General features: G+C 38.8%; 1 protein-coding gene across 2 annotated transcripts in view; it reads left to right on the top strand.

Annotated features, from left to right (window-relative positions):
- MYZAP (myocardial zonula adherens protein) overlaps positions 1 to 20047 on the top strand; it is a 143391-nt gene that overhangs the window by 90993 nt on the left and 32351 nt on the right. Inside the window, exons 12-13 of one of the 2 annotated variants that reach the window (XM_004452890.4) lie at positions 6757 to 6857; positions 14908 to 15839. In XM_004452890.4, the coding sequence (XP_004452947.1) occupies positions 6757 to 6857; positions 14908 to 15004 (198 nt within the window). In that variant the 3' untranslated portion in view covers positions 15005 to 15839. Of the gene's footprint in view, positions 1 to 6756; positions 6858 to 14907; positions 15840 to 20047 lie in introns of those variants that run through there. The other variant, XM_058294263.2, reaches the window with a different exon arrangement.

The following is a 20047-nucleotide window of genomic DNA, read 5'->3' on the forward strand; positions in this document are numbered from 1 at the left end:
TTTTGTGAACTATCTGTTCAGATCTTCTGCCAATTATTTTATTGAAGTGTTTTGTTTACTTATCATTGACTTGTAAGAATTATTCTGGATACCAGTTCTTTGTCAGATAATGTATTGCAAGCATTTTCTTCCATTCTGTGGCTTTCCTTTTCATTTTTTAATGGTGTATTTTAAGGAGCAAAGTTTTATTACTTTGGTGAAGTTTAGTTTGTCAGTTTTTTCTTTTATGGTTTGTGGTTCCTTGTCCTTTTGTTTATCACAAGATCAGATATTTTCCCTTATGATATTCTCTAAAAATCTTACAGTTTTTACATTTACATTTAGATCTATGATCCATTTTGAGTTAATTTTTGTGCTTTGTGTGAGAGTTGACAATCTTTTTCTCTGCAGGGAAGTTCAATTGTACCCTTTCAATTTCTTTTTAATTCCTGCTATTGGTGATTTGTATTCTCTGACTCTCACTCTCTCTCTCTTTTTCTTTGATCATTCTAGCAAGGGTTTACCAATTTTGTTGGTCTTTTTCTTTCTTTCTTTTTCTTTTTTAATAAAATAGCATTTAAGCTTGTTAAAGTTTTCTATTTGTTTTCTATTTCACTGATTTATGTTCTGCTATTTATTATTTCCTTCCTTCCTTTGAATTATTTTAAGTATACTTTGCTCTTCTTTTTCTAATTTCTTGAGGTGGAAGCTTAGGTCACTGATTTTAGATCCTTCTTCTTTTTTAATATAAGCCTTAAAAGCTATCACTGCTCTCCTAAGCTCTGCTTCCACTCTGCATCTCACAAGCTTTTGATATAATGAATTTTCAAGATATTTTCTGCTTTCCCTTGAGATTCTTCACTGATTTATCAAATATCTACAAATGTATTGTTTAACTTCTGAATATTTGGGGTTTTCATATGTTTCTTACTGTTTTTGATTTCTAATTTAACTTTTTGTGTTCAGAGAACATACTTTGTATGGTTTTAATTCTTTTAAATTTATTGAGTCGTGTTTTATGGCCCAGCACGTGGTATCTTGTGGTTAAATGTCATAAAAAATATGTATTCTGTTTTTGTATATGTTCTATAACTATCAATTCCGTTTTGGTGGTTGATAATATTGGTCAGATCGTTTATGGCTTCTCTGACTTTGTATAATTGTCCTATCAATTGCTGAGAGAAGTTTGTTAAAATCTCTTACTATGATTTTTTACTTTCTCTCCCTTTAATTCTGTCAGTTTGTGGCTCTATTAAAATAACGTTTCTGATTATAATATCTTTATGATGAATTGACCTTTTTATTATTATGAAATGTTGGTCTGTATCTTTGTTAGTACTCATTTTCTTGAAGTCTATTTTATCTGATATTTTTATAGCCATTCTTGTTTTCTTAAGTTTGCTCTTTCCATGGTATCCCTTCATATATCCATTTATTTTCATTTTATGTATATCTGTGTATATAAAGTGCATCTCTTTTTTTTTATTTTTAAAAACTTTTTATTGTAGTACTCAACACAGATCACAAAATTTTCCATTTTAAACATATTGAAGAGGACAATTCAGCAGTATTATTTTTATTAACAGTAATACATGACCACTGAAGAGACCCACAACCCCCTTTTCATTTATATAAAAAAAAATAACAACTTCCCACAAATTGAGCCAAAACTCCTTTTTTCCCCCAAATACCGTCTCAAACCCTGGTAAACTATAATTTGTACACTGTATTTTTAAAATTTACTCTTTCATTTATTTCTGCTCTATTCTTTGTTATTTACATCCTTCCTCTCACTTCAGGTTTTTTTTTTTAATTCATTTTTTAAAAAATATTACATTAAAAAAATATGAAGTCCCTTTCAACCCCACCGCCCCCACCCCCCACTCTCCCCACAGCAACATTCTCTCCCATCATCATGACACATCCATTGCATTTGATAAGTACATCTCTGGTCATCGCTGCACCTCATGGTCAATGGTCCACATCATAGCCCATACTCTCCCACGTTCCATCCAGTGGGCCCTGGGGGGATCTACAATGTCCTGTAATTGTCCGTGAAGCACCACCCAGGACAACTCCAAGTCCCAAAAACGCCTCCACATCTCATCTCTTCCTCCCATTCCCGTCATCCAGCAGCCACCATGGCCACCCTTCCCACACCAATGCCACATTTTCTCTGTGGACCTTGGATTGGTGGTGTCCATTGCACATCTATGTCAAGAGGGGGCTTAGATTCCACATGGATACTGGAGGTGCATCTCTTTTTGACAACATTTAGTTGGGCCTTACTTTTTTATTCATTAACATTTAAATAATTATTGAAATGGTTGGATTTAGGTCTACCATTTTCTTGTTTTCCCTTTGTTCCCTCTCTGGTTTTGTTGGTTTATTTTGGTTTCCCTTTCTTGCCTTCTTTTGGTTATTTGGATATTTCTTAGAATTCCTTTTTACTTTATTACATTTGTGCTTTCTCTCACTATAATATTTTAGTGGTTGCTTTAAATATTTACAATATATTTCAGTAACCATTTCCAGTCCACTTAGCGATAACTTTGGCGCACTTATATAAAATATAGGAAACTTAACAACAATACAGGTCTAATTACTTCTCCCTTCACTATTTTATTATACTTGTCCTATATAAAGTATCTATATACATTATAAATTTTGCTTAAACAATCACATATATTTTAAAGAAACTAAAAGTAAATATAGTAATTCGTATTTATTCATATGCTTTCTATTTCTGATGCTCTTCATTCCTGAAGTTCTAAGTTTCTCTCTGGTATCATCTTTCTTTAGTCTGAAGAACTTTTAGTTAGTATTCCTTGTAGTAAAGTTTGGGTGGTGACAAATTCTCTTAGTTTGCTTATCTGAAAATAGGTCTTTATTTCACCTTCATTGTTGAATGATATATATTTCTCATTTGACACTTTCTTTTTCTCAGTACTTTAAAGATGCCAGTTTACTGTCTTTTGGCTTCCATGGTTTCTGATGAGAAGCCTTTGGTCATTTAAAGTATTGTTTCCCTGTATGTAATAAGGCTTCTTTCAAGATTTTTCTTTACCTGTGGTTTTCAGCAGTCTGACTATGACATACAAAGTGTGTTTCTCTTTTCATTTATTCTGTTTGGAGTTCACTAAACTTCTTAAATTTGTAAATTTATGTCTTTTGATAAATCTGGGTCTTTTTTCAGATTTTTAAAATTTTTTTAATCTGCTCTATTCTCTTTCTATTTTCTTTCTTGATTCCAGTTTCCTTATGTTAGGCTTTAAAAATTATCCTGCTTTCCCTGAAGCTCTGTTTATTGCTTTCAATTTTTTCTTTCTTTATCTTCTTCTGGTTGGATGTTTCCTATTAATGTGTTTTCAAGTTTACTAACTCCTTCCTTTGGGATCTTTATGCTTCTCTTAAGTCTATCCAGTGTATTTTTAAATTTCAGAAATTGTATTTTTCTATTCTAACACTTCCATTTGCTTCTTTTAGTATGTTTTCTACTTTTCTCTGCTAGTTCTTATCACTTAATACATTATAAGCACATTATCCTTACCTCATTGAGATCATTATAATAGCTGCTTTGAAATCCTTGCCTGAAAATTACAGCATCTTAGTCATCTCTGGATTGGCATCTATTGACTCTCTTTTCACTTGTAAATGGGCCATATTTTCCTGACTCTTCTTAGGTTGAGTAATTTTGGATTATAACCTAGATGTTGTGACTGTTTTGTTGTGAAGATACTGAATTCCGATTTATTGTTCCAAAGTGCTGAGGTTTTTGTTTTAGCAGACAGTGAATTTGATTAGATGCAACTGCACCTGCCATATCTGTAGTGGGTGCTGGCTCCTGCCTCAGGTTCTCAGTTGAGTTCTTTCAGCTTTGTCTGCAAACTTTTTTTCAGTCTGCTCCACACACATTGTTCAGGGATCAGCCAGAGACTTGAACTAACACTACATAGATTTGGGGGTTTCCCATTCTCTTTCTCCTATTTTGACTTCCCCCTCAATCCTGATGGACCTATTTATCATGAGCTCCTTGTCCTGTTTCCTTCTGCCAGAAAGCTGGTCTTTCTTTTGAATTTTTACTATCCCTGTGGTGCCACTGCCATAACTGTACCACTCCCGCAGTAAAGCTACGAACAAATACCAAAACCCAAAAATATTACAGACAATCCATTCTATGCCTGCCACCTGCTCTGAGTTTTACCTCGCCTCTGAAATTTGTCTGTCTTTGTTCAATCTCCAGAGACTTTAGTAGTTGTTTTTTCATCCTTTGTCCAGAATTTATAGCTTTTATTTGCAGGAGACTCCATTTCTTAAGCCCTCAATCATCTGTACTAGAAGTGCAGCTCTCACTGCTTGAACAAGGTAATTGTTGTGGCCTTCCTGACTGGTCTTCTTGTCTTTAGTCTTACTTCTCTCCAATCTAATATTCATCCAAGTAATTGAAATAAAACCTAGTTTGACTTTCCTGTTAGGGGAAAGGGTCCAAGCTCATTGCAATGGCCTATGTAGCCCTTTATGAATAATTCTTGCCCACCAGTAAATGTCAGTAAGGTGCCTATTCTCAACCCAGTTGTGTGCATGAATCTGAAATATTCATCCCCTTGGTTTCCTCTTCCTCTCTCTTCCTTGGTTAACTCCAGGAACTCTTCATGGATGATCCAACCTCTGTCCCTGTTTTGACTTGTGTCCCCATTGAGTTCCATATTACTATTCTTTTTGGATGATCCAACCTCTGTCCCTGTTTTGACTTGTGTCCCCATTGAGTTCCATATTACTATTCTTTGTGTCCCTCTAACAAGGCACTTAACATGTTGTCCTGTTATTGTATGCTCACTTGCCATACCCACACAAGGCTTGGAAATCTTGCCACATTCATCCCTCTAACTGCTAACTACCTCCCCCCACCCTATTTCACATACTGCCTGATGCATAGTAGATAATCAGATACCAATTGCACTGCATTTTCTAGAGTATAAAAGTTTATATTTTTGTGCTTCTGTGGGTGTCTGATATGCACACACAGAGTTCCCATGAAATAGAATAAAGGGTTTTGGGCAAACTGTCCACTGTTCCACTGTGTACCAATCGGGACATATTTGCTAATCTTGTCTTTTATGCCCCTTAACTATAGGCCCCAGACACAGCATTCTGTGAAATTCTCATGATTAAAGTCTTAACACTGAGAAGGAATAAGATGATAGAATTGCTAGAACTTGTTAAGGGCAGGCCTCTTCTGCTTTTCTCTTTCTTTCTGAATGGGAGACTCCAGATGTTGCTGGGGAAGCTGTGTAAGTCTGTGTGTCTGTGAGTCTGTGTGTCTGTGAGTCTGTGTGCCTGTGTGTGAGAATGTGGATGCCCCCCTGGTGGTAAACCAGCACCTTTCTCCCATACAGAGCATCAGGTGATAAATTCAGGGCCCATAGATCTGTCATGGCTTGTCAGCTGCTAGAGAAGCTGGAACACATTCTCTTCCTTTACACCATTTCTTATTTATCAGAAAGGGTCCAAATGCAGGTTTGTACAAGAACTGCTGCTTTGCTCCAGAGAATCATCCATTCAGGAGGAGCTACTGAGCTGTATCACACATTGCTTCTTACAAAACAAATGTGCTTCTGTTTCCAAGAACTTTTAAACGTGTATGTGTTATCTAATATCTTAGAATCATGCCTCAATTTCAGCTCCATCTAAAATAAAAAGAATAAATGCCTTAATGTTTTTCTGGTTATGCAAGTAGCATGCTCACTTTAAAACATATATACATTTATTTATTCGATAAATATTTAGTAAGCACCTCCTGCCTACAATGGCCTACATAGCCCTTTATGAATAATTTGATTATACAGGCAATAAGATAAACATGGTTATTGCCTCGTGAAACTTTAGGCTAGTCTTACAGAAAAACATATGAAGGACCTTTTTATAAACATCCTAAAATCCCCCCAGGCTCCCCCCCAAAAAAACCACACACACGCAAGATAACCACTGTTAACTTCTTTGTGAAATTTTCTTACGTTTTTGCCCTTGGAACTCCAGGCACCATCACTTCATTCATTTTCATTTTAATATCTTCAGCTCTCTTGCTCCTTTGTCCTTTGTATCCCCCATGGGAAAAATTTCCAATTCCTGAGTATCTAATCATCAAGGTATGCAGTGTTTGGCTTTGGCCTGAAATAAAGCTATCCAGAATGCTAATTTTAACACCAAGGGGCTTGTTCTACTTTATATGTTTGGGATTCTGAATTTTTCACACCTATGAGGTACTAATTATTAAGTTATGGAGGTATTTCCCACTAAATTAAATTAATAGACTTGTTTTATAGTTTAATGAGGGAGTGTTAAAAGTTGAGCTGAACCTTATTTATGATAATGTCATCCATAGATACTAGTTAAATAAATGATGTGTATCCTTACAATGGAATACTATGAACCCATTTTAAGATAGTTTGTTGATATAAAAAAGAAAATTAAGAAATGTGGAAGGATACCCAATGACAAATTGTTGAGTGAAAAAAAAGCAGGTTACAGTGTAGATTAGAATATTTAGTTGGTTTCTATTAATGTAAAAGTGTATATACCCTCCCAGAGACCTGCCTGTAAGGGTTCATTTGTTCAATGACTATTTCTTGAATACTTATGTGTATGAGGTGCTTAGTAAATATGCTTTGATAGGTGTTTATGCCATGGGGGAAAATAAGAATACCTATAAATTTTTGTATGCATATTTATGGGGGAACATACTTGCTTTACTAAAAGTATTATTTTTCTTATTTCTAGAATAATGAACTGCAGAGCAGGTTGGACTATTTAATAGAAACCCAGGCCAAGACCGAAGTGGAAACCAGAGAGATTGGAGTGGGTTGTGATCTTCTACCCAGGTATTTAGGAAGTTCCTGCTCTTCTGACTCAAATTCCTCTATGACTCAGAATACTTTCCTGGGGTGTTATTACCAGAATTTCATTTTTTCTATCAAAAATAGTTCCACAAAGCTAAGTGGTGGCTGCTGAGGGGTCTGGATGGTTTCTGTGGGAGCAGGGGCATTGTGCAGGACAGAGGGGATAGCAAAGGAGAGAGCTGGGGAAGCACGTCTGAGAGATCAGCTCTTTGGATGAGGGCGTGCATTTGTTCATTCATTCATTCAGCACACATCTGTTAAGTATCTTCCCTGTGCCATGCCTTTGTGATGCAGAGAGGAGAGTTTAGGTTTCTGCTCCAGAGTGCCGTCTGGCGGGACAGACACCCAGATGCATAGACATATTTAGACCAGTGTGAGAGGGACTTAAAAGATGCTGTAGTAATATGGAGGAGGGAGGGTCTCAATCTTGAACATTTAGTTTATTCCCCAGGACTGTAGCAGTATTGTCAAGCCGTGGATCAGATTCCTGAATGAATGGTCTGCTTGAGTCATGAGCAGATTTGATAACTATAACCAGGTTGACTGAGTTGCCTTCCCAACATAGAGGGCTGCTCTGGTTAAGCTGCTCCTCACGCCATACCCAGGTCTCTCCCTAGGCAACGCCAGAGCCTGTCACCAGTAACCTGCCTTTGAACTATCCCACTGGCTCTTGTTGCTCAGAACTGTGCTTGGCCCAAAGAGGACATGAAATAGGTTTACCACCCTGGTTACATGGGGCTTGTGACGTAGGTAATCAGAGTCACAGAGTGCCTGGCACATTGTCTGCAGGAGGGTTGTTCTTGTGTAATTTCGTGTGTTATGTTAGGTATTAGTAGCCCAGAAAAATGTGGAATCCTGGAACCTTGAGTGGTCCCATCTGGCGGGGAACTGTGAGAAGCTGATGGCCAGTCTGGGGTGTGGCTTCTCTGGTTCTAATCCTACTCGCCAGCCGCAGGAGGCCTTCAGGCAGGTCTCTCAAAGCTGGGGTCTCGGTTTCCTAATCTGTAAACTCAGGGGTCTGGCCAGATGATTTCTCAGGTTCCCTCCAGCTCTAATATTATAGACATGGCCTCATTTCCTTATTATTTTTATTTTAGTTATTTTCTATTTTAGTTCATTAAAATGAGCCACTTGCCATTCTCAATGAATTTATTTCAGCAGCAGTAAGCTTTCTTGGGCAATGTTCTAATTTACATTGCTTACTCATCCTCATATAATTAACAGAAAAAAATGAAAAGGAAATCTAAGTAGATTCTGGGTTTCATCGGTGTGTGGTTCTAAGTACAGATAAAAATATAGCCACCAAAAGGAATGATTGATTGTGTTCAGGGATTCCTTCTGAAATATAAATCATTTGATCATTTCCCCCTTTTTTTTATTTTTCAAGAACCAAGGGGATTTAGTCCACACTAATTACCCCCATAATAAATCTTGTTTGGCTAAGATGGGTACAAAACTATGTCTGAAACCAATAGATTGTTTGTTTTTTAATTCCCACAATTTGGCTTAAAACAAGCTTTTCAATTTGTATGCTGAAGTATAGCCTGAAGCAAACTTTTATGGCTAAGTTATGAAGCCACAAAGCGGTTTTCATAATGGAAGTGCTGACAGACCCTTAACTTACGACGACGGTGAACTTGGAAGCCACTTCAATATCTAAAAGCAGCTTTTCCATAAATGTAACATTTGGTTTCCCCCAGGATCCATCTTAGCACTTTAACTACTGAGGTCAGTCAGCAGAGGAAATGAAAACTACATATCCACATTTCTGAAAATGTGGAAGACCATTTTGTTTGTTTCCCCGCAAATATTTATGAAGTGCCTACTGTGTGAAAGGTGCAGGTCAGATCTTGATGGTGAGGAGCCCGGGATCTTTACAGGTAATTCAGCGCAGCAGTTTCCCACCTTGGCTTCTGGTCCTGCCTTCCTCTGTGCTAGGACTTTTGGAGAGGCCTTGGCACTCCTCGGGGGATGGGTGGGTTTAGGGTCTGTGGCATCCCCACCCCCAAAACAACCAGAGCAGCTCATCTTTTAGTCTCTTTTATGTGTTAGATTCCAAGTAAGATTTTGTTTGAATAAAGAGACTGATAGTCAAAAATAAATGGAAGGGGAGCAGATGTAGCTCAGTGGTTGAGCACCTGCTTCCCATGAATGAGGTTCTGGGTTCAATCCCTGGTACCTCTTTTTTAAAAAAATTAATTAAAACTGCCCTGTTTCATAGATTTACAAATTGAGGCCCAGAGAAATAAAGTGATTGATTGGAAGCCACACAGCCAGGATTAGAACCAGGCCTTCTGAGTCCTGGTGCAGCATTCTTGCTACTATATGGCTACTACATGCTTCTTTATGTATTGTTTTAAAATAATCATAAGAGTTGCCAAACTGGGCTGTGTACGTTCTAACAAAATTCCTGGTTCTTACTTCGATTTTCTATTTATATCTAACTAATAAAAGTTTCCATGGTGTTTTCCAGAATATGTTTTAAATTGACTTCTGTAGAACATTTTAGATCAATAAAATTAATTGAATTAAATCTCAGTTAAGCAGAAGAGGTTTGTTCTCATTCATTGTTCTTCCCCCATGAAGAACTTGCAGTGTGGCCCAGTGGTGAAGTTGGTACTTCCTCTTTCTAAAGCCTCAATTCCTTCATCCTTAAAATAGAATGAAGATGATGCTATCAAACCTTGTAGCATTGCTATGAGGATTAAATGACAGCAGGTAGAAAGTTTTTAGCGTGGTAACTAGATGGAAGTTAAGTACTTAATAGCGATCATTAACTAAACCAAAACTTTGATTTTACATATAAAACACTATATCAAATATAAATGTATTTCAGTATGCTAAACAATTTCATGAATTTAATTTTTATTGGTGGTAATTACTGATTTTATTAAATGGATTGATAGCCTAATCAATTGCATAGTGCTGCAGTGTGCACTGGGCTCTTTAATTTAATTGTCAGTGGTTTGAAACCTGCTAGACTGTGCAAAACTCTGAAAAGCCCAGTGATGGATGAGGCCTCTGCCAGCTGAGATATCACAGTGGTCCCAGTGAGTTCCAAATACCAAGCATGAAGCCTCATTGTAGAATAGGCTATACTCATTTCTCCTTGTACATGCAAACGTTACATGCTACGCTAATGTCACAGCATTTGACACACAATTAGAGCTGCTCTCTTTTTCTTCTGCCGCAAAAAAAACCCTGAAGCCAATCTTTTTCCTTAATTACAGAGCCACTGAGCCCCTCTTAGAAACCTGCCCCATATGCCCCCATTTCCCCAGTCCCTGCCAGGACTGTGAGCTTCTGATAGACAAAGACCTAGTTTCCCATCTCTGAATCTAGTGCTTAGTTGACGGTCAATAAATATTTGTTAGATGAATGAATGAATGGTATACACCAACTTCTTCGACTTATGGACTTAGGTAGCTGATCCGTACTAGAATATGATGAATTGATTTAATAAAGACCTTGGAAGAAGAGATTCTTGTTTATGTTTTCCTTTTCTGTGTTTATTATGTAGCTCTCCACTAGAATGTAAGCTCCAGAAGAGCAGGGGTTTTTGTTCATTTCACTGATTGCAGTATCCCTGGGGCTTATGACAATTCCCAGTTCATGGTAGGCGCTCAATCATGACACTCCTTCCTAAGCAGAATTCCTGCTTCTTACCCTTATAGGATTTTCTCTCTCCTAGTTCTCTTCCCACCTCTCTGTCCCACCCCTCTCCATCTCCTTTGATGGTTTCTCTTTCTCCTCTTCAGTGCGGGAGATCCTCATGTTTCTATCTTGGTTACAGTAGGTCCTACCAAGATTGCATCCAGTCTCTTAGCTTAACTCTCTTCTCCCTGTAGCTGAGTCATAACGTAGTTTGACCCTCTTCCCCTGAATTCAAGTCCTCATTGCCAACTACCCTCCCCGCAGGTGTTGGCTTGAACTTCATGCTCACCACACCCATAGCTGAATGCATGATTTTTTCTTCAAAGTTAGTTTCTCTTCGTACTGGTGAAAAACATGGGCTTAGCAGTAAAACCCCTCTCTATGTCTGCAGCCTTGGGCAAATTCCTAACCTCTCTGAACTCAGTTTCCTCACCTAGAAATTACAAATTGAATAATCCCTCAGAGGCTAGCTGAGATGATTCAATGAGATAACTGCATAAAGTGCCCAGCGTAAGGGCCTGCGTTTTCCTGTGTCTATCAACCACTTTCGTTGTCACCCAAGTTCAGTATATTGCAGTCACTTTCGAGCCCTCAAATTCTTTTGCCCCTAGACCTAGTCACAGTGCTGTCCGTACCTTCATGACTTGCCTCACACCTTTCTATTCCTGCTGCCACCAGCCCAGCTGAGACCAGTACTATCATGTGTGTCGTCTACTCAGTATCAACTCCCTCCACTTTCTCTTCCTCAAATTCTTTCTCTCCTTCATCTAATCTTTGTGTCACATAAATTTCTAGATAGCAAGAATCTGCTCATAATTGAACAAGAAGAGAAGGGGAAGGTTGGGGACTCGGTGGCTTTTAAATACCTTTTAAAAAGAAAAGTTCCCATTGTTTGACTTTAGAAGCTTAGTTAAAGCCATCGAGAGCAATTTGTTATCCAGACAGACTTCATTCACAAAGAAGAGTGAAAAATAACAAACCAAAAGAAAAGACTTGTCTTCCTTCTGCCCTTGAGTGAAACTCAGTTTCTAGCAAACTCATCAATTCTTTCATAATAGGTACAGTTTAATGGGAAATATTCCACATGGTCATAAGTACCTGGCACACAGTAAGTACTTTAAAAATACCTGCATTTTCATATATTTCTGTTGCAGAGGAGAGAACACAAAGCTGCTTTTTTTTCAGTTTTATTTGCTGATTCTGTTATTGATTCCTAGGGGTCCTACTCCTTTATAAATTAATAAAACGTTAACAATAACCTGAATGTTTTAAAGAAAATCATTGAATCTCAGTTCTGCAGTTGAAATTATTTGTGTTCTTAAACTCTTATTTTCTAGCAATCAACTAAATTAAATACCCCACTGCTTCTTCTGGAAAGGTTGGAATGAGAGCCTGATTTTGAAACCAGAAGTTCCATCTTTATAAATATTTCTATACTTTATGGGCTTTTAGGATATTGTTACCAGAGATCATTTTTGTTGTGTGGAATTTTCACAACAGTTGGCACAAATCACCATCTGACTTTTGCTCCTGGCACTCCACTAAACTGCCTGGTTAGGTCACCAGGGACCCCTGAGTTGCCAGATATGGTAGTTTATAGGGTGATTGCCATGTGCCTGGCTTGTTTGTGCTGCTGGGGTCACAAAAAATGAGTGAGACATGATTTTTGCCCTTCAAGAAATTGTGCCTAGCAGAAGAGACAAATATGTAGACAAGTGGTGTAATAAGATGGCCCCAGTAGCATGCCTGAAGCCTAACAGTGATTTTCAAGGTGTGTCTGATAGGGGATGGTATTGGAGGGCATGGAGAAGACAGATGGAATCTCTTGGGAAAAGACATGGGAAGTTTAGAATTTCCCCCATCCTTCTACTACACCTCTTTAAGAAGCTGTCTCCCCACCATATTTGTGTTGAAAAATCACTGCAGGGTAATGGGAGGTGTTACTGATAGGAAAGCTTAGCAGAGGTGAACTTCCTGAAAGCAGAAAGTTGAGCACCACTGCTCAAGGAAGCTGTAAGGGCATAAAGAAAGGAATGATTATTTCTGTCACTGGGGTGAGAATCGGACATGCTGGTGGTGATAGGAGATTCGGGGAAACTTTCCTATAGGAGGTGATACTTGGTTTGAGTCTTAAAATAGAGGCAAGAATTCATAAGATGGATATGATTAGGGAAACTTTCAAGCAGAGGGGACAGCCTGCGACTGCCATAGAGGTGTGGGCAGTGTGGGAAATTATGGAGCTCTATGCTGCTCAGCCAAGCCAGACAGCAGTTGTAACAGGAGATCGTGGATGGCCTTTAAGCCACACAGAGATGTTTGGACTTCATCCAAGAAGCAATAGAGACCCTTGCAAGGGTTTCAAGAAGAACAGGAATATGCTCGGAGGAATATGTCAAAGGAAGATATCTTTGACAGCAAAATGGATAGTAGATTCAGGGAGGGGGAGGGCTTCACCAGCACTGTAGGCAGAGAGACCATCGCAGACACTATTCCAATATTTGCAGCTAGATTATGAAAGCCCAGACCAGGCAGTGGCTGAGGAAATAGAGAGGAGAGATGACAAAACAGTTGTTAAAAAGAGGTAGATTCCATACCACTTTGTGCATAATTGTCATGGGAAGTTAGGGGAGAGGGAGTTGACTGTAATATCTCATATACCCAATTGTTCATTGCATTAGTCAGGGTAATTAATATAGCTGCTGTGATAAACAACCCACAAATCTCAGTGACATAATATAATAAAAATGCATGTCTTTCGTCACAGTCCAAGGCAGGTTGGCATGGGCTTTGCTCCACGCAGTCTTTTGGGAACCCAGGATTCTTCAGTCTAGTAACTCTGGGCTTTGGAGTCCTCCTGCATTCTCTGCTGTATTCTCTATATCCAAAAGAAGAGCAAGAGCACGGTGGGTCATGCAAGAGGGTTTTTGGAAGGATAAACCCAGAAGTAATAAAAATTATTTCTGCCTGTTTAGTCACTTGGCCCAACTAATTGCGAAGGAGGCTTGAAAATGTCATCTAGATGTGTGTCCAGGAGGAAAGAGAAATGTGACTTATGTCTCCATCTTAGTCACCAAACCCTGTTAATTCTACCTTCCAAATATCTCCCTAACCTTTCTTGCTACTTTACTTCCCTGGCTGCTATTAGAATTCAAGTTCTCATGAGCTCTTACCTCCTAAATAGCAGGACTTTCCTAACTAACCTTCCTGCTCCCAGACTAACCTTTCTGCATCCAATCCTCAACACTGCCAGGGGAATCTTGCTAGAATAAAAATATGAGCATATCATGCCCTTACTTAAAATCCAGTAGTGACTCCCCTTCTGAACTCCTTAGCAAGGCACCCAAGAACCTTCTCTGCCTGGCCCCATCCTATCTTTCTTGTCTTGTTTTCTGCTACTTTCCATTATGAATGCTTTGCTCCAACTGTACTGAACATGTCTCTACTCCACACCCTTCTTTGCCTTTGCATGTACTGTGCCCTCTCCCTGGAATTCCCATCTCCTCCTTGCCCACTCAATGATGCCTTGGCATCCTTCAAGATTCATCTCCCTAAGCCAACCTTCAGATGCTATTGTTCTTCCCTCAGTTTCCCCCATTATATGTTAGTTCTTATATTTCTTAGGGTCCTGGCAGGAAGGGAGGACTGGAGTGAGTCAGATGAAGGAACTATTTACAAAGGCTTGGGGGGCTTTAAGGGAAATAAATAAGGGACAGTGGCATACTCTGGAGCTAGTGGCAGTAGAAGCTGGTACCATTCCAGGCCTGAAAAGGCAGGGAGAGAAAGCCAGTCAAAGAGAGCAAGGGGAGAGCTTGGCTCTAGGCAAAGGCTGCCCCGTGAAAATATGAGCATATCACACCCCTCCTGAAAAACTGTAGCTTTCGTAGAGGAATGTAGCCAAATACCAAGCTGCAGCCTGGTTGGGAGGGAATAAACACTGTGACCTCTCTGTCCTCCCTCCTTCTGATCTCCTGCTGGCATCTCCCAATTGGTCAAAAACAACTGGAAGGTCAAAGGTGAGGGAGGAGAAGGGGGAGAGTGGATCTGGATGGGCAAACAGAGAATCACCAGCACAGTTCTTTATGTTACTATCATTGTACCTGTCATACTTTATGAAAATTTTTTATGCATGTAGTTTTCTCACCAACTTATGAGTTTTTTGAATGCATGTTTTATACTTTCCTCAATCATTGTTGTCTAGCACAGCCTTTAAGAGTTGCTGAAGTCACGGTCCCTTCAGTAATGTTGAAATGAAATATTAAACTGCATTATTACAGTCCTTTTATTTTCAGGTGATGAAAAATCATTTCCTAGAATGTCTTACCACATGAATATGAGACTTTTGTTTCATCTTTCTGCCCTGCCTTTTCTCATTTCTCAGCCAAACAGCCCGGACTCGTGAAATGGTGATACCTTCCAGGAACTACACTCCGTACACAAGAGTCCTGGAGTTAACCGTGAAGAAAACCCTGACTTAGGCACTCTGATCAGTGCACTTTTACCGATGGATAAAGGCCCCGCACCCCTGCGGCTTGAAGTCTGAAAAGGGTGACTGCTGCTTCCTTATAGACAGTATAAGCCAGAAAGGGGTAGCTGAGGTTCTGAGTCACCTCCAAGACATGAAGGAAAGTGAAGACGGGGCTGGGTGGGGAGAGGTATACGAGGTCATGTTTCAAACACCTGCCAGCCTACACTGCTGTACTATATCGTCGTTTGTTTTGCATGTGGACCCTGAAATTCTGTTAGAATTCCCTTACAATTTATTTTCTGTTTTACTAGACTTCAGTTGGGAAAAAGAGACATTCATTTGAAATTTCATGTTACTCATGTCAGGATCATTTGTTTTTTTGTTCACCCATGAAAGTATTAGAGGCAGCGTTTCTCTGGTACAGAGAAGCATGTCTACAAGGAGCGTGGGCACCTGTAGAAACCTGCACTGCCAGAAGGAGAGAATTACCACCACGCACTGCTCTGTCCTCTATCCTGAGATCTCTGCAGGGTTTGTGGGAGCCACAGTTAGAGACGACACTGCTTGCGTGGGCCACGCACCTCCAGGCTTCATTCTAACACGCTCATTGCTTGGTGTTAATTTGTGCCTTATGCCTTTACTGGGTCAGCTGAAATCACTGTATTTATTCAACCCGTAATTTTTTTCCTTAAAGAGAATTTTGTATTTTACAGAAATGTCAATCACTGAATGTTTTCAGTATCAATTGGTGTTCTGGATGAATGAGTAATCTGTTCATGCATGCTCTACCTTGGTCTTATAACCAATGTTACATATATTTAATAAATACCATATATTTTGTTCTACTCACATCTCTGTGTTTCATCCCTGACCACGATGAAAGGGTAGAAAGCAGAAGCAGGCTCTGGAATGAGTGTCAAAATCAGTTCATAGTGATCTTTCCATTAGAACAATCCATAGAAACATTTATAAATCATAACACAGTATGTGTGTGAGTGTGTGTGTGCGTGTGTATTTTTAATCCCTGAAGTTTAGCTAATGCACCTTCTGGAATAAGTGTCAGACATTGGCTACACCATGCAAAAATAGTTTCACCTTTAAAAAAAAAATCTCTCTCCCTTGTGTCCAAGTTCCCCTAACACCTCAAAAAAAAAAAAAATCACTAAAAAAATAAATCAATGTGAATCAGGAAAGTAGACTGAGTACATTCTTTGGAGCCAAATTTATATTTTAAATCCTGACTTGATTCGTGAGCTGGTAATCAAATCTTTCTGATTATCATCTTCATCCTCTAAAAACTTAAGATACTCATACCTGCTTGCAAAGTGGTTGAGTATCCCATGAGATCATTCACTCAGCCAGTAGCACGGTGCCAGACGCATAGGTAGCCGGTTGCTTTCCTTCCCTGGATTTCTTTGAAAGCATTACTGATTCCTGGTTCCCCTGCTAGTGGTGGTGTTCCAGCAGTGAGAAAGCCATGTCCTGTGGAAATCACCAACGAGGAGCATTTAGGAAAAAGGGCCTGGGAATAGGGGAGCTGGACTCAGAGTGGCAGAGGGTGCCAGAAGCCCCCTGTGCCGCTGGATAAACTGATCTGGTAGCAATTTCCAAATGAAATGCAATGGTTCAAAGAATGTCAGTTTTAATGAGATCAAGGCAGAAATGAAAACTGCTCTGCAAATACTTCCTCATTCCCCTTTTCTCTCTTACCACAAACAAGAAAAAGAAAACTGAAAAATGCAGCAAGTAATTTTGAGTTCAAAGAATTTAAATGATGCCAGGGATCAGTCTACAGCATTAGAAGTTGTCTCTATCTGAGCCCAGTGTATTTTTCAGTATATCTTCAACATATGGAGAAGAATTCAAAAAATGGTTTGGAATATTCAGAAAAGTGGTGAAAGAGAATTCCTAGTTAGAACAGACTGAATCTGCAGGAAACGGAAAGGTGATACATGGAGGTCTTGTTAAAATTAGTGAGTGATCCCTACCTTTCCATCTGAAAGAATCATACTCATCACCCTCTTCATGAGCATGTGATGTGTGGAATTGAGAATAACTAATAATACATGGTAAATTTAGCTCTCTGATATGAAAAATAGCAGTGACTTTAAAGATTTTTTAAATATAAAAATAAAAACCTCCTATAATCATGCCTTAATTAATATTTTCATTCTGGACCTTCCAGATTTTCTTTAAAAAAATAATAAACACATACTTTTGCTTGTTTGTTTAACAAATAGACTCTACATTGAGATGCAGAATTACATGATACTTAAGAACATGGAGGGGAGCAGATGTGGCTCAAGTGGTTGAGCACCTGGTTCCCACATGGGAGGTCCTGGGTTTGATTCCCGGTGCCTCCTAAAAACAAAAGCAAAACGACAAACAGGTGCAAAGCCACCTCAGGGAAGCCATTGGTTGAATGCCAGCTTCCTACTTTCAAGGTCCTGGGTTCAATCCCTGGCCCAGGTACCTCAAAAATAAAAAACAAACAAACCATGGGCTCTGACATCTGAATGCCTGAGCTCACACCAGGCTCTGTCACTCACTAGTATATGCCTTGTGCAAGTCAGGGAATCTCTCTGAGGCCCTATGAATTCAAAAAGTCATAGTTCTTCCCTAAACGGAGTTGTGAAGATTATATCTGTTAATTCACTTGGAAGTCTTGAAAAAGTGCTTGGTGTATGGTAAGTACTCAAATGTTACCTATTATCATTACATATTTTTATGACCACTTTTCATTTATTATTATTACTGGCCATTCTTTCATATCAATAAATATATACCTAATCATTGTTTCTTACAATTAATTGGATTACGTCTATTGATATTTCGTAATTGACTTGACCTGCTCCCTAATGTTGGAATTTCAGAGATTATGTTTTTATTCTTATTTAAACAATCCTCTGATGAACTATTTTGTAGATATGTTCTTTGTATACTCACCTAATTATTTTTCTCAGGATGGTTAAAATGGTAAATTTCATATTATGTGTATTTTACCATAATAAAAAAATGTACAGATGGAAAATACTTCTGAAAGATAATGTGCAAAATGTTTTAAGAGCTAAAAATTTGAACCTAGTTAATAGATTTGGTAAAGCCAAATTATCTTTATACACCTTTACAATTATGACAGATTATACCAGAAAGAGGCTGCAGAAGTGATTGACAGGCTAATAAGAGTTGTTTTCATAGTTAAAGTGAACGTCTCACAATATCCCAGGGGTTTTTTCCTCTTGCCTTCATGCAGCGTTTTTATGCATTTGGGAACCTCAGGAAAACACTGCTAGCTGCTCCCATGAAAAGCTTTGCTGTGAAGTAAATGTGGATCAAGTGAAATAGCATGGAGTAATTTCCCAGCACTGAACCAGAGGTGTGTGGATAACCGATACCTGCTATTATTACTCCTAATTACTGGGAAGGGGGTATTGTGCCACAAGGATTTGCAAATCCAAGGATTTCCTTTTACTGGGCATATATTAGAGACTTAAGGAATACTAGTGAATGGGATTTGTGCAGAAGGAAAGGCAGGGCAAAACAATGTGGCAGGATAAGGAGAAGATTAAACGAACTGTAGTCTACTTTCTCATATGAAAATTTGAGAATAAGCCATTTGACTTTGTCGGGCAGGGGAAGGCCCTAAAGGGAGACTAGAGATGTGATTCTGGAAAGAGGGACCAGAGGTCAAGAGACCAGGGACAGAGAGTCACTAAATTGGGGGTGATTTGTTATGTAGCATGAGCTAACTCAATACATGGTGTGAAGTATAAATCAAAGTGCTTTTTTTTTTGCTTATGGATGTCCAATTATTTAAGTATCACATGTTGACAAGGCTGTCTGTCCTCCACTGAATTGTCCTTGTGCTGTTGTTGAATGTCAGTTCAACACATACGCATGGGTCTGTTCCTGGTCTACGTTGCATAGATCTCCTTTCTATTCTGTTATATTGTTCTATTTGCCTGTCTTGACAGCAGTACTACCCTGTCCTGATGACTGTAGCTTTATCTCATGCCTTGAAGTTGGTAGCAGAGGTCCTCCAACTTTGTTCTTTTCAGAGTTGTTTTGGCTATTCAAGGTCCTTTTCATTTTCCTATGAATTTTGCAGTTTGTCAACTTCCACAGAAGGGCTGCTGGGATTTTGAATGGGATTGCATCAGATCTACAGATAGTGAAGGAGACTCTCAAGACCTAGCTGTGAGCATGAGACTGGCTTATAAGAGCTGGAGGTACTAGGCCAGCAGCCAGATGTCAGAGGCTGCTTCTTCACTTGGAAAGGTACCAGGTAAAAATTTCCATAATGTATTTTGATAAAGGAATAGTATAAACTTTGTGGAATTCTGAACAAAATATTATAAGAAACATTAATTTGTGCCCAAGGGCCATAAAACTGATGTAATTTGAATGCAATAAAATATAAATAAACGGCGCACAGTTCTTGGGGGTTTTCTCTTAAGTTTTCAACACATACTTTAGGGTTTTAACATACAGCATTTACAGCATTCACCTTCCTGAATTAAGGGGTTGGGGGGGGTGCGTTGAGAAATAATTAGTAGGCAATTTTTTGGCCCTGGGACTTTTCTTGTAAATGTTTTCTTTGGCAGCCAAACTCTTGAGAACAGGAAGTTTCTCTCTTGTTACAGATTTAAGACTTTTCTGAGCCAAATAACAGAAAGCTGGATTAGTTCTGAAATGAAAGGCGGGGGGAGGGCCAACTCTAGGCTCTTGCTGGAGATTAATGACATCTTGCAAATATTTTAATTCTCCCTTTTCCTCTTAACCTGCCACCTCCTAAACAAAACAGTCAGCCTGAAAAAACTTAACTGGTCACTTTGTGGCCCAATCCTAAAATAAAATATCTTTATGGTTCTCACAATTTTATTTAAACATTTTAGGAGGTTAGTGGGAAAGATATTAGGGCTGTCTCAAGTTCATCTTTTTTATTTTGTTTTTTGTTTTTGGAATTTACAGCACAAAATGTAGTTGTAATGATGCTGTTTCCATGGTAATCATAAAGATTTATGATTTTCTTTGACCTTTTCAAATGACTTTT

This window comes from Dasypus novemcinctus, chromosome 3 (genome assembly GCF_030445035.2).
Source record: "Dasypus novemcinctus isolate mDasNov1 chromosome 3, mDasNov1.1.hap2, whole genome shotgun sequence".
In the NCBI taxonomy this organism is placed as follows: Eukaryota; Metazoa; Chordata; class Mammalia; order Cingulata; family Dasypodidae; genus Dasypus; species Dasypus novemcinctus.